The sequence below is a fragment of the Phytophthora parasitica genome (genome assembly GCF_000247585.1).
Source record: "Phytophthora parasitica INRA-310 unplaced genomic scaffold supercont2.70, whole genome shotgun sequence".
NCBI lineage: Eukaryota > Oomycota > Peronosporomycetes > Peronosporales > Peronosporaceae > Phytophthora > Phytophthora nicotianae.
In genome coordinates, this window is record NW_008649056.1 from 140217 (window position 1) to 154094 (window position 13878).

Genomic DNA, 13878 nt, shown 5'->3' on the forward strand with positions numbered 1-13878 from the left:
GTTAACTGCGCCTAAAGCAGCGGTTTGAAATCGTCTAACACTCTCAGAAAACGAATACAGCAAACAGAACTGAAAAAGCTAACTTCGTTTTATCACTATCGGCAAAAATGTCACCTTGGGTAGGGGCATAATTATAGCCGCACATGAAATTTATTCGGTCATATTGGTAATAAACAAAAACTATACAGATTTAGTTGAAATAAATGAAATATCCAGAAAGCCCGTAGGTAACACTTTTCGATACCTTATTTACAAGCTTTCTTGGTTCCCCAAGATGCCACGAGGCAAGCAGTTAACCGAGGAGGAGTGCCGCAGGATTGACCTGCTCATCCGTGAGCGCAAGAGCAACCGAGCGATTGCGAAGCTCATCTGCCGTGACGAGAAGGCAATTCGCAACTATATCAAACGTGGAAAGGCTTCCTCAACAACTAAAAGGACTGGACGAAAGCCTAAAATGACGGATCGGGAGGTCAGGAGGGTGTTTAGGTTGGCAATTGTTCACGGATTATCGGCTTCGCAGCTACGAATCCAGCTGCCGTCAACTCCCAGCAAGACTACTGTTCTTCGCACGCTGCGTAGCAGTCGGAACATCACGTACGCGAAGCGGAAACCTACCCCAGCTCTCAAGCCTCACCACAAGAAGAAGAGAGTAGCTTTTGCTGAGCAATATGGGGACGACAAGAAGTTCTGGCGTCGCGTGGTCTTCACGGATGAAAAAAAATTCAATTTGGACGGTCCGGATGGGTTCCGTTACTACTGGCATGACATGCGAGCTGAGCCCAAGACCATGTCAAAGCGGGTGAATGGAGGAGGGAGCGTCATGATATGGGCTGGGGTTAACTGGTACGGTAAAACCAGCCTGGTATTCCTGAAAGGGAAGCAAAATGCTGTCAAATACACTCAGACGTTGAGCCAAGGTCTGTTTCCTTTTCTACAAGAACTTCGTGTGAAAATGGGTAATAATACCCCAATTTTCCAACAAGACAATGCTTCCATACACGCCGCCAAGTTCACCAAGGCTTTTTTAGAGGTTAATAACGTGGAAGGGATGCTCTGGCCTGCTAAGAGCCCTGATCTAAACATCATCGAGAATGTTTGGGGTCTTTTAGCACGCCGAGTGTACGCTAACGGCCGCCAATTCGACAAGCCAGCCGATCTCATCAAGCAAATTCAAGCTGAGTGGGACCTTATCGATTTACAATACCTCCAGAAACTTGTACGAAGCGTCCCCAAACGTTTGGAAGCCACCCGACTACTCAAGGGATCCAAAACTGGGTACTAGAGGTGATCCTTTCATGTGCGGCTATAATTATGCCCCTACCCAATGTGACATTTTTGCCGATAGTGATAAAACGAAGTTAGCTTTTTCAGTTCTGTTTGCTGTATTCGTTTTCTGAGAGTGTTAGACGATTTCAAACCGCTGCTTTAGGCGCAGTTAACCAACGTACAAGACAAGAACACCGAAAATCGAGTGCGGCTATAATTCCGGTGCGCACTGTATATGTAAAATCCAGAACTTCACCGTGCTAGCACGGCATTATCATTACTATTACATAGCATTAAAATAAAAAAAAATCTGTCGCGATCATAGCCGAAGACTAATCAGATATACGTTTCTTTTGTTTCTGGTTTGTCGGCCCGGACTCCAGTATCAGCTCTAGCCTAAGATGATGCCTATTCTTGATTGCATCCATTACTTATTGCAGTAACTTATTGAAAATTATTATATTACGGATTTTGAAACAAAGTAGTGCTGGCGCGAAGAATCTTTGAAATTCAGCAAAGATCGTTAACTTATGTTCCGAAGGCTTGGGGTTCCTTTGCCGGCGCATCCTCTGGAGCTACTGTAGCAGCTCCTTGATTTAGAAGATCCCTTCGGTAGTAATCCCTAGAAATGGAATACTCCTCAATAGCAGTAAATTACCGGTTCCCATTGACTAGTCACATACAAACCCGTCTCTGACGACGCCCGATTTGCAGAAAGTATCCTATGCATATGCGAGGAGCAAGCATATATCGTTGCCGCTACGGCTGCGCTGCATTATTACGTCTGAATTTATTCAATGTGCACGTAATTTCGGTAGACAGTTGCGCAATTACTTCTCTGGTCGGGTGGTTGGAGGTGGTGTTGTAGTGTGGTCCACATTTGCCCTCACGTAATTTTGCGGAGACTAAATACGCTGGATTTGCGATTGATTATTTGCGTTCATCGTATTTTTTTTTCCTGTTTGTGTTATTTTTGGGAAGATTCCAATGGTAAAATCCGATTACGTTCTACCGTGATCAGTGTGGATTCACTCACATTAGCGTTGGCGATGTCTAAAGCCAATTCTACCAGCTCGTACTCTTCAAGTTCTTTGAGTATATCGGCTCAAACGCGCCACTGGGCAGCGTCTATGACGAAGACTTGGGCAGACGAAGTGCATAAGGAATGGAGGCTTGAGCTACGCCGTCAGAGCTCCAAGCGTTTTCGAGCACGCAGACAACAAGCGTTGGCCCAACTGCGTCGAGAACAGGATCATCTCGAGCTGAAAATCAGACAGTGCATCGCCGCTAGAAGGCGCTTATCAACGGATATACCTAGTGGCCCAAGCGAACTGTCCAGCTCGCTTCGTCGACTCGCCATTGAGGGTGATTCGCTAACACGAGAGAATTTACAGCTGAAACAAGATATTTACAAGCACGAGTTCTTCCGCAGCATCACAAGCAAGGCGATCGATGGTAATCCTCGTAGGGACGAGAAAACCCCACAAAATATTCTCGAAGCGAGTAAAAAATCTCGCTGGGTGGCCTACGACCGTCTACGCTACTCTGGTTGGTGTGTGGAATTTCCGAACCACGAACCTTCATTTTTCTTCTACCCATTCACAAGAACAGAATTCGACGATGTGATCAAGACTACTCTCGCTGGACTCGGTTCAGACTCTCTGGTAGTGGGAAAGGTATTTGGGTGGAACGTGCATAATGCTCCTTTGACTCACAACGCAGAAACCGGCTCACTTATCTCCCAAGTGAGACTAACGACGCGTGTTAGCTGCTCACTACAAGACTCCGATATTTTGGTTACTACGTCTGACATCCATTCGTGGCCACTCTTAATCACACCGGCAGGTTGGGAAAGAAGTGAACATGCACGTTCGTCCACGCAAGTTCTGCAGCAATTGGACTTGAATTCGCTCGTGTTGGTGACAAATATTCCGGGACAAGTTCACTTTCGCTACCTTTATCTTGTTCGGCGATGGACGAGATTGAATGAAAATGGTAAACGAGAGATTCTATACGTCACTGTAATTGGAGACACCGAAGCCAACGCTCAAGCTCGAGAGCCTCAGTCTGACGTCCAGTGGGCACACGAGAGCGGTATCTGCATTCGATACACTGAGGTAAACAAGTCAACGATCGATGTGACGTACAATCGCTGGTCTCAGTGTGAGAGTGAGGATCACGCGCAGAAGCTCTTCATCGACTGGATTCAAGTTCTTTGCTGGTGGACGCAACGCGTAACCTCGTCCAGGTTAATCAGGTCTGGATAGAACGATACACAGAGATTCAGCTTCTTTTGTTTTTAATACATTTGCAAACTGCATCGTATTTGTCACTTACGCTGAGCCAAGAAGGTTCAACGGCACCACCAACGGAGACCATTGACACGCAGACTCGGCCCATAGAGCGAAATAATGTTGAGCGTGTCGCTCACTCTCGCATGGAGCCCAATAATCGAAGCTAACATCGATTGTTGTTTCGTCCACTAGAGTGAATTTCATGCATACTCCTCCTTCATGAATCCACTCAACGTCAGATTGAGGTTGTTCCGCGAAATGATTGAGCAAGTTGGCTGATGTATCTGCGATAACCATTTGGTACAAGGAAGAGAGCTTTCCGTTTGCTTTGGTAACCGGAACTTGCCGGGGAAGTTGGAAATACCGGATGTGTGTTTGGTCTGGAATGTTGCAAACCATGACGAAGGAATCCTTATTCATCTCCTGTAACACTTGCATGTTCACAAGACGACGTTGCGGACGACTCCCATCAGGAGCGACATAGAGAACACCCACTGCGTCCACGGGTATCTTGGCCATTAACGTGTCAGCATCCTCTAAAGCTCAGCCGACACGAATCGAGAATCTCGCGTGAGCAAGAAGCGAATTGTCGTGTGGTCTTTGCATTAGAGGCGCGTCGCGTACCGTCTAGCCGAAGAGCCTTCCCATGATCGAAGAAACCGGTAATTTCGCTGCGAGTATCTCATCGCATTGGTCGAATTTGGAGTCGTACTCTTCGCGCGTGCATGGACTGAAGTAGAACGATGGCTTATCGTTTGGGAAGTACACGCGCCAGCCAGGTCCATGGGGGGCTACGTGCGTCGCCCACGGGGCAGACTGACTCGCCTCACGAACACTCGGAGACACCGAGTCCTCTCTTTGGGGAGGAGAAATATCTTGAACGGCTTTGTTCGACTGGATCATAAAGTGATCGAAAACACTAAGTCTCTGTTGAAGTCTCAGGTTCTCCGACTGAAGTAAACCCCTCTCAAGCACAAGGCAACGTACTATGTAGTTGCCGTCATGACCTTCCCTGTCATTGTTGATGACCAGCGCTTGCAGTCGCCGCTTCACCTCGTGCTCCAAGTAGTCTCGTTCCGCTTGAAGCTGCGTTAACTCTTGCTTCTTCTTGGCTCGAAACCGAAGCGAGGTTTCAATTCATTTCTGTCGTCTGACCTCTAACTGCACCTCTTTCGCCCAAGTTTTGGTTGTCATGGCAGCCCAGTCTTCAAGACGAGCTAACTGGCACTCGGGGTCTCTTGTGACATCGTCGCTATTAACGCAGCTGAGTGTAGTTGAACGTGGCTGATGAAGGGATTGCGCTGACGACATTATACTCGAGTGGAGGAGTGACACCTGACGGAATGAGGGGGCAGAGCCTATTCGCAAACCGAATCGCATGCCTACTAGTACCAGCCGCCTTTGTCAATTGAACAAGCAATCATGTCACATTCATAATCTTCATTTGATTTCGGTGCGCCCGTGGGTTTCATCCCCTAATACATGTTCAACACCTGTTGGTGCAAGGTGTGAAGCTACTTGTCGTACACAGACTCTAATAGCTGGAAATTACGATGATTGTGATAGTGATCTTCGTCACATTGCACGATTTTTCTTAGAAGAGAGTTTGTAAATGGTATTCTGCATTAGTAGTTTAGTAGAAGTAGTAAAGTGGCCTTCTATTTGATTCTTATGTTTTCCTCTTAGAAGCCTTTTGGAAACATATAAGACGCGACTTGACGCTGTTCGTCTGTTCTATCACTCTTCTTGGTTGGCTTAAAGCGCTTCAAGTAAACGCTTAGGCCTGAGGGAGGCTGTATACTGGTGCTGTCCTCTAGATATGTATTTCTCCATTGAATTTTGTTTTAATGGGCAGTTTGACGGCTTCCAGGTCGGCCTGCGCTGGGGGTACCCCATTGCACAGCGAAGAATATGTGGAGCTCTCTTGAGCTAACTTCCGCTTCGGTGCTCTCAAAGCTCTGAAACGCTTTTTGCGCCGCTTTGTCCACACTATCGATGTGCAGGTATTTTGCAATATAGTTGGCAGCTGTATTTCGAGAATTGGAGTACCTGGTAGTGTACAGTACTGCCCTCGCACCTTTGATAAATTACCAGGTATAATAATGATCTTCTCTCCAATACCCTCAGATATTTTTAAAGCTAAAAACTGATGTGTATGTAAATCCCATAATGTCCACCCCCGCGTAAACGGGGTGCGGTACTGTAGTGTACTAACGACACAACGATTCCTGCAACACAATCCTTTACATCGAAATATCTATCAACCACAAGAAACGACGCCTACCGTCTTGTACATACAGTCTGAGCGTTTGCAATCATGTCATACCGCGTAATCAGCTTTTTTTGTCATCATGATGGAAGTTCTCGTCAATCTTCGTTTTTCCGGGCTGGAGGCATTCATTTAGTCAATCTACGCGAGCTACTGAATGACAACTATTAGGGCTTATCAAGTAATTCTGCTGTTAATCGTCGCACTAGTGCTATCGACTTCACTGTCGATTGTTCAAGGCTTAACCTTCGGAGAAGCTCCAGGATTCGCTGTCGGCACCACCGGTGGGGGAGACGCAACACCTGACCACCCCAAAACACTCGAGGAACTAATAGAACTCCTCGGCGATGATCAACCACGAGTCGTCGTCCTTGACAAAGAATTTAGCTTCCTCGGGTCCGAAGGAAACACTACCGAGACAGGGTGTCGACCCAAGTCCAACACGGCCTGCCTCGCCAAAAACAACGGATTCAAGGGCCAGGACGTAATCCTGTTTCCAGGTGACACTACCCTTACCCACACGGGAGGGTGTGACCAGCAAGTGAAGGTGGAGATCACGTATGACAACGCCAATAAGCAAATGATGTCCGTTGGCAGCAACAAGACGCTGCGTGGTGTCGGCAAGAAAGGGGTATTGAAAGGCAAAGGACTCAAGCTCGAGGGTGACAACATCATCATCCAGAATATCCACATCACTGAGCTCAACCCGCAGTATATTTGGGGAGGAGATGCCTTCTTCATGGGAGGCATCGATAAACGCGCATTGAAGAAAATCTGGATCGACCACGTTAAGGTGTCACGTGTTGGACGGCAGATGTTCGTCAGTGGTTTTGACGGTGTCGAGAGTATCACGATCAGTAACTCGGACTTCGATGGCCGCACAGACTGGTCGAGTTCGTGTGACGGTCGTCACTACTGGGGGTTCATTCTGGACGGCACTACTACGCGCGTGAGCTTCCTCCAGAACTACGTCCACTCGACATCGGGCCGTTCACCAAAAATCATCGGTGCGTCAAGTCCGAATGCAAACGTGGTGGCGCACATTGCCAACAACTACTGGTCCGACAACTCGGGTCATTCGTTTGAGCCAGGGAAGAACGCTTTCGTTCTGGCTGAAGGCAACTTCTTTGAGGGTACGTTACAGCCCATGGAGGCCGACGCTGAGAAAGCGAGCATCTCGGTGGCGGACGATTGCAGTGCTGCACTGGGTCGTTCGTGTCCTGGCAACACTGTAGAGAAGAGTGGCAAGTTTGAGTCGGTGAACGGAGCGCGAGCTCTAGAGACGGTGAAGAAGTACAAGGAGATCACGGGATACAAACCGGGTGAGGCTACTCAGCTATCGGAATCGGCTGATAACTTCGGCGTTGGCACGTTGGGCGATTCACCGTCCCAGGGAGAAGTTAACCAGACGGACGGCTCTCAATCAGAGGCTAATACCAAGCAAGAGGATCCTGCTCCCGGTACAAGTACTACTGGAAGCCAGAGTGTTAAAATGCTAATTAATGGGAGCACCGGTGCCGATGCACCAAATTTAAATGGACAAGAGAGCGCAGCTGATGGTAGCTCCGGAAAACAAGGCAGTAACGGAGAGACTCCGTCTCCAGCAAACCAAGGAAGCAACGAGGGAGACAGCACTCAACAAACTGACGGCCAAGGGAGCGTTCCCCAGGATTCCGGTCCACCAGAAACACTTCCGCAGAAACCTAAGTGTACAAAGATAAGTCGTCGCGTTTAAATGGCGATGAAGGGTAAGGTACCTGCAGCTACAGTGTAGTTGTCCAAATACGCTTAAAAAATGACATTGATGTGGTTGACTTCTTTTGTTAGAGATCTAGTTACTACAAGATAGAGGAACGGAGACATGCATGATAAATCTGCCGCCCTACAGACAATTTCTTCGATGTAATGCCTCGGATTCCCGTTCACTTATCAGTTCTCAACTATTCCGCACGCTTGATAGTGCAATGACATCGGGCACCCCGAGAAATCCACCTGAAATAGCTATTTGCGTGCAGTTTTTTTTTGGCGGACTGTTAGTTGCATTAATTGCAATCCACTCACCGATATGCTTATCTTATATTTATTCAATAGTATAAGCACGAATGGTAGGCTATTGCTACTAGATGTTGCCTGATAGATCCAGGAGCTGTAGCCAGTTCGTTTGTGTGAAGCTTGATGGCGAGTAGAAATTAGAACCGGGGTCACGAGCTTTATAAACCCATAATCGATTAATTTTCATCGAATGATGCCGAAATCGTGATACAGAGTGATGATCCACTTACATGATACACGTCGCGGTCAGAATATTGAGCTCCTGATTACCGAGGGGGTTGTCCGTTTTCAAAATCGTAAATCACCCACTAATCTTAGTACTGTAATGCGCTATGGCTAGTATCAGGCATAGGCAAAAAATACATTTTTGTGAATTAATGTGGTATCGTTCTGAATCCGTTGTCTATTGCACTTATTAGAAATGCCTTTCCTCCCTCTCCTCCATTATGCACTTGTTTCCTCTCCATTCTTTTATAATTGTAGAAAATTACTACTTCTACTTGCCCCTATCAAGCCTCAAGCAACGTTTATAAATGGAATTGTACAGCAGGATACGCATTTTTCAGTGTTATGGATTCTTTTGCCTGTAGAAATTAGACAGTCGCCTGATCTGTACTAAACCAAAATAAATCGAAGAGCCCGGCGTTCATATCACATGAATCATTTGTCATTTACAAATTATGATATGAATGCTGCCCACGATAACAATCCTTAGACATACGATTATAATATTATTGATATATTATTTTGTCAAATACATGTATTATTAAACCATCACATACTACTTTATAATAGTAATAGTTTAATATTATTATTCTTAGAATACGTGAACGCAGTTTTGGCTAGTTTGTACCGGTAGTCGAAGAACAATATATGCCGAAGTTTATATTCAAGGCACTATCATCCATGATTCGAAACCTTAATGCAAGCTGAGCCGGTCGATGATGTCCTCTGCTTCATATTGCTTCATAGGGGACCACAACCGTTCGCCCAAAATGTCGAGTTTGGTCAATTTTGGCGCTATTTGGGCACGAGTTCCACGCAATTAGCGGGAAATCGACACTGTTCCCACCGTGTCATTTGACGAAATTGTACTGTCAGTGCATGTGCACCAGCTTTTATTGCTGACTAATACCTCCTTAATAGGGCCCCCGTAATACCCATGCGGGCATTACGGGAGCCGCGTCCTGCTTGACAGGATTCGTATCAAGTTAAGACCCGCAGTAATCAATAAAGCCTAAATCGTGGGGGCATTTACATGCAGGACGGCTCCATTGCATGATACTTTTTTTGTCAGAATAGCGAGCTCAAGGTTACCAATGTAGGCGCCGTGAGCTCAACAGAAGCTGCCACGGTTAACGAAGACATCGGTGGCCGGTGGACAGCGAGCACGAGTTGTACAGTACAGTACTTCACCCCGTTTTCGCGCCCTCGGATATTTGATAAAATTCCATATATAATGCTACTTTTGCCAAACATCCTCAAATTTCTATGCTGAAACCCGATGTATTTGCAAATCCTATATTGTCCACCCCCGCGAAAACAGGTCCATTACTGTATACACAACTTGGTATTTTGTGCAACCTTTCATTCGAATGCCCATTTTTATATCGCCACTCCTCTCTGATTGGGACAAGATAGCCAATCCGGCGTCCCATTTCCACTGCGTCAATACGCAGGTTGAAGGTCTCCACAATCACCTCGTCACGCGGCTCGTGCGTCATTACGCATTCCGCAGCTCACAAGTTCCAAGACCACAATGGACGTACGTCAAGTGCCAGTCGTTGACATCGACGCCCTCATGGCCTTCCCTTCAGACGCGGAGGTGGACGCCGCTCTGCACGACGCCAAGGACGGATCCCTCCGCACGATCATCGAGGACGTCCGCGATGCTGCGAGTGAGTGGGGATTCTTCTACATCGCCAACCACGGACTCCCCGAGCAGGACGTGGACAAGTTCCAGACCGCAATGAGGTCGTTCTTCAGCCTCCCAAAAGAAATCAAGAACAAAATTCGTCGTAGCGCCACAAACTCCAGAGGCTACTTTGACGACGAATTGACCAAGAACAAGACGGACTGGAAAGAATGTCTCGACTTCGCAGGGGTCAATGAGGACGGGCCCGCGAGTGACAAGCACGAACGACTAGGAGACGACCAGAATTTGTGGCTTGAAGACAAGCACCTGCCTGGTTTTCGTCAAGAGATGGTCGAGTATTACAACAAAATGGAGTACATTTCGCGTCGTCTGTTGAAGGTATTTGCAGTGGCACTGGGAGAGGAACCGGCCTTCTTTGACCAGTTTTTCCACGGTGACAACTCGAGTTTCTTGAGACTGAATCACTATCCGGTGGCACCTGAACCTGAGAAGACTATGGGGGTGTATCGCCACACGGACGCCGGTGCACTGACGGTACTGTTACAAGACGACAACGTGGCATCGTTGCAAGTGTTCCACCGGGACTCACAAACGTGGACGCTAGTACCGCCACGTAAGGGAACGTACACCATTAACATTGGAGATATGGTGCAGGTCTGGTCGAATGATAAGTTTGTCGCCCCACTGCATCGAGTCTTGGCCAGTGGAGGCGCAGATCGCTTCTCGTCCCCATTCTTCTATAACCCGTCGTATAAGGCGCAGGTGAAGCCGATTGTAGTGAAGGAAGGCGAAGAAGCCAACTACCGACCGCTGAGCTGGCGCGAGTTCCGGCTGGCTCGTTTCCAGGGCGACTACGCCGACAGCGGAAAGGAGATTCAGATTGGCGACTTCAAAATCAACGGACCGATTGACGTTGCCAACTCGTAGATGGTGAATGATCTGAAGATGTGCAGCCCCTAGAAATATGAAGGTGTCATGGCTTTCAAACATAAGAAAGGATAGAATGTCTGGAATGGACCAGTCAAATAAAAGCCCAAACTTGCTAGCACACAGGGTCTTCTTCCGATGCTTTGTTAACTATTTTATCAAGCATTTTTTTTTAATTGCGAGCCTCGTCGGACACATCGGATGTATGTTCATAAATTTAAATCGATCGTTTCCGAGATGTAACCAGTCAATTCCGTCATTAGAAATCGGCAAACTGTGTCTAACACAAGCTTTTTCTGTCCATCCGACTTAATCCTTGTAGCTCGGTTGCTCTTGTGGGCGGAGAATTCATGTAGTTGTGCCCACTACGGCTTCAACCACATCGTCAATGCTTCCCTTACCAGAAGTGATAACTTTCTTGCACGGAGCTATTTGGTGGAAGCCAGAATACAAGTTCTTTCACCTTCACTCTCAGCTCATCGAAACGCCCACAACATTACCTCAACACTTCCCTGTCATTCTCCTTGAAGCCAATGTGATACAAATATGCCAGAGCTGCAATGAAATATCTCGTCATTTCGGTCAGCTTTCGCCTAGCACGAGCCTTCTTTTTTAACATACTTTCTTGAAGATGAGTCTTAACCATTCCACCTTCGAGCCACACTTGCCAAACATGTACTGCTCCAGCGTACTCCAGTGGCAGTTCTCCCTGCTGTAGTCCGAATTCGGTATTCTACTGCGGTAGGTCGACTGGATCTCGCGACTTACTGCGTTGTGATAATCACTTTTCGTCATCCCGTACCTACGTTTCGCTTCCTTCATGGCAGTATATCCCCTCACGTTTACACAGTGCCGACAGTGAGAACTGATGACGGGGTTGTCATTCTCGCATCTACGCTGCTTACAACAGTATTTCACCAATTGTGGCTCGCACTGTTGGTAGCGGGTGTGTTATGAAGTGCACACGCGATGGCAAATTGTAGAATGAGATTTAGTTATTGACTCTAGCTAGCTGCAGCCGTACTCTGTTGTATCCGCCTACAAACTATTTATTGACAAATTCAGTCCTGCATTCTAATTGGCTCTTTGATAAATGACGTGGTTTGCTGTTTTTCGTCATTGTCAATTGACGTATGAAGTGTTTGACGAATCATGTACTGTGTACACAAATACGTCACAGGGTGCCAGTGATCATTTGCATCTTGGTGAGGGCCTTGTTGCTCAGGAACGAGAGAATCGCTTCGTAGACAGATTCATTGGCGATGCAAAAGGAACGGATCTTCTTGGCTGCAACTTTATCGCGCTCTTGTATCTTGGCGCCTTTCTTGTGATGACGAGGGATCCCTCGAGTAGTGAACTCATTGTTACAATACGCGCAAACGAAGTCGATTTTGCGGGTTTTGCTTGTCGTGGATTCCCTTGGTCATTTGTCGTCGTGCTGGTGCTTCGCCATGACTACGTACCCACAAGCACTTTTTGCCGATTTTTCGATTGTGTATTTGACGGATCTTTTTAAGTTTATAAATGTATTCAAGTGGACAACTAGCCATTCTCCGGATGACAGTGCGTTTGGCTTGTTTCTTTGGCTGACCTGTCGTTTAGTTTCAATTATGTCTCGCAACGTCGATCTTTCTCATCGCAGCCGTAGTGAAACCACTGCAGTGCATGGTGCAGTGACTGCACCATGCTGTTTCTCCCTCTTTACGTTTCTGGCTTGGCTAGATATTTCCAGTTGGTTTTTTTGTTCTGCATTATCGTCAATTAAAGGACAAGCGCAGACAGCAAACCCTCACGACAAACACTTCATATTAACTGCAAAGTTTCGATTTCCGTTTTCCTTTTTCCCATTATAAACGTGCAGAGATTTGTGAAGATGTTACGAGCCTATAAAATACGAAAATGTCTGACCTCTCCCCCGCAGCCTACGCGTTCGCAACGTCAATTTGCCCGTGAATCTTGAAATCGCCGATCTGGTTCTCCTTGCCTAGGTCGGCATAATTGCCTTGAACACGCCCCAGAAGAAACTGGCGCCAGCTGAAAGGACAATAGTTTGGCACCTCCTTTTCCTTCACCACGATAGGCTCCACCTCCACATCGTATGCTGGGAGGTAGAAGAACGGAGCCGAGAATCGACCGGCCTCGTTGCTAGCAAGAACGCGATGCAACGGGGCAACAAAGCGGTCGTTGGACCAGACTTGCACTAAGTCTCCAATATTGATGGTATATGTGCCCTTGCGCGGAGGAACATTCACCCACGTTTGTGACTCTCGGTGAAGCACCTGGAGGGATGCCACTTGGTCATCCTGGAGTAGAATAGTCAATGCACCGGAGTCTGTGTGGTGATAAACGCCCATAGTTTTCTCAGGTTCAGGGGCAACAGGGTAATGGTTCAGTCTCATTACACTGGAGTTGATGCCACGGAAGAACTGGTCGAAGAATGCAGGCTCCTCACCAAGCGCGACTGCAAAGATTTTCAACAAACGACGCGAGATATACTCCATTTTGTTGTAATATGTTTGCATCTCGTTACGGAAGCCTGGTAGTGTTGCTTCGCCGAGCCATTGGTTCTGCTCTTCACCCAGTCGATCATTCTTGTTGTTAGGTGGTTCGTCCTCGTGGGCTCCTGCGAAGTCAAAGCATTCCTTCCAATCCGTCTTGTTCTTAGTGAGTTCTCCTTCCACGTAGCCACGTGCGTTGGCAGAGGAGCGGGAGATCATGCGCTTTGTCTCTATTGGAAGGCGGAAGAACGAGCGCATAGTTTCCTTGAAGTCCTCCACCTCTTGTTCCGGGAGTCCGTGATTGGTGATGTAGAAGAAGCCCCACTCACTTGCGGCTTTGCGTACGTTCTCAATGATCTGGTGGAGAGCTTCGGCGTTGGGATTGCGCAGCGCAGCATCAACGTCGATGTTGGGTAACTCCATGAGAGTACCAATGTCAATTACGGGTACTTGGCCGGCGTCCATCTTAATGTTATCTACCTTCGTGGAGTTAAATTGAGGAATGAACCTATCAAGCAGAGAGGAGAGCCTACATTGTACACATTGACGCTGGCTCAATCGAAGTGGTGATTGGTTTTGGACAGCTCTTTCGAAGCAAGGAATGTTGTACGCTTACGTGAGCTCAACGAAGATAGAAAAATGCTATTGCATAATGCGAGCGCACTTCAAGGTGAACAGCCAATCACAACTCGGTCT

At 47.3% G+C, this 13878-nt stretch overlaps 8 protein-coding genes across 8 annotated transcripts; 3 read left to right on the forward strand and 5 right to left on the reverse strand.

The window, feature by feature from the left end:
* The first annotated feature begins 2296 nt into the window (after window positions 1-2296).
* PPTG_17502 (hypothetical protein) lies at window positions 2297-3654 on the forward strand. The gene has a single exon (XM_008915369.1). The coding sequence runs from the start codon at window positions 2316-2318 to the stop codon at window positions 3531-3533; it is 1218 nt and encodes a 405-aa protein (XP_008913617.1). The 5' UTR covers window positions 2297-2315; the 3' UTR covers window positions 3534-3654.
* Window positions 3448-4079, reverse strand: PPTG_17503 (hypothetical protein; the record flags this gene model as incomplete). Its single annotated transcript, XM_008915370.1, has 2 exons — window positions 3448-3525; window positions 3604-4079. 2 exons carry the CDS (start codon window positions 4077-4079, stop codon window positions 3516-3518), a joined length of 486 nt encoding a protein of 161 aa, XP_008913618.1. The 3' UTR covers window positions 3448-3515.
* A 108-nt stretch (window positions 4080-4187) lies between these two features.
* PPTG_17504 (hypothetical protein) lies at window positions 4188-4871 on the reverse strand (the record flags this gene model as incomplete). The annotated part of the gene is made up of 2 exons (XM_008915371.1): window positions 4188-4646; window positions 4716-4871. The coding sequence occupies 2 exons, from the start codon at window positions 4869-4871 to the stop codon at window positions 4188-4190; spliced, it is 615 nt and encodes a 204-aa protein (XP_008913619.1).
* Window positions 4872-5943: 1072 nt separating this feature from the next.
* PPTG_17505 (hypothetical protein) lies at window positions 5944-7643 on the forward strand. The gene has a single exon (XM_008915372.1). It carries the CDS (start codon window positions 5987-5989, stop codon window positions 7562-7564), a length of 1578 nt encoding a protein of 525 aa, XP_008913620.1. The 5' UTR covers window positions 5944-5986; the 3' UTR covers window positions 7565-7643.
* Window positions 7644-9527: 1884 nt separating this feature from the next.
* On the forward strand, window positions 9528-10856 carry PPTG_17506 (hypothetical protein). The gene has a single exon (XM_008915373.1). It carries the CDS (start codon window positions 9641-9643, stop codon window positions 10682-10684), a length of 1044 nt encoding a protein of 347 aa, XP_008913621.1. The 5' UTR covers window positions 9528-9640; the 3' UTR covers window positions 10685-10856.
* Window positions 10797-11653, reverse strand: PPTG_24128 (hypothetical protein). The gene has a single exon (XM_008915374.1). It carries the CDS (start codon window positions 11504-11506, stop codon window positions 11297-11299), a length of 210 nt encoding a protein of 69 aa, XP_008913622.1. The 5' UTR covers window positions 11507-11653; the 3' UTR covers window positions 10797-11296.
* Window positions 11654-11858: 205 nt separating this feature from the next.
* On the reverse strand, window positions 11859-12111 carry PPTG_24129 (hypothetical protein; the record flags this gene model as incomplete). The annotated part of the gene is made up of 2 exons (XM_008915375.1): window positions 11859-12008; window positions 12058-12111. 2 exons carry the CDS (start codon window positions 12109-12111, stop codon window positions 11859-11861), a joined length of 204 nt encoding a protein of 67 aa, XP_008913623.1.
* Window positions 12112-12471: 360 nt separating this feature from the next.
* PPTG_17507 (hypothetical protein) lies at window positions 12472-13705 on the reverse strand. Its single transcript, XM_008915376.1, has one exon. The coding sequence runs from the start codon at window positions 13645-13647 to the stop codon at window positions 12607-12609; it is 1041 nt and encodes a 346-aa protein (XP_008913624.1). The 5' UTR covers window positions 13648-13705; the 3' UTR covers window positions 12472-12606.
* Window positions 13706-13878: the final 173 nt, after the last annotated feature.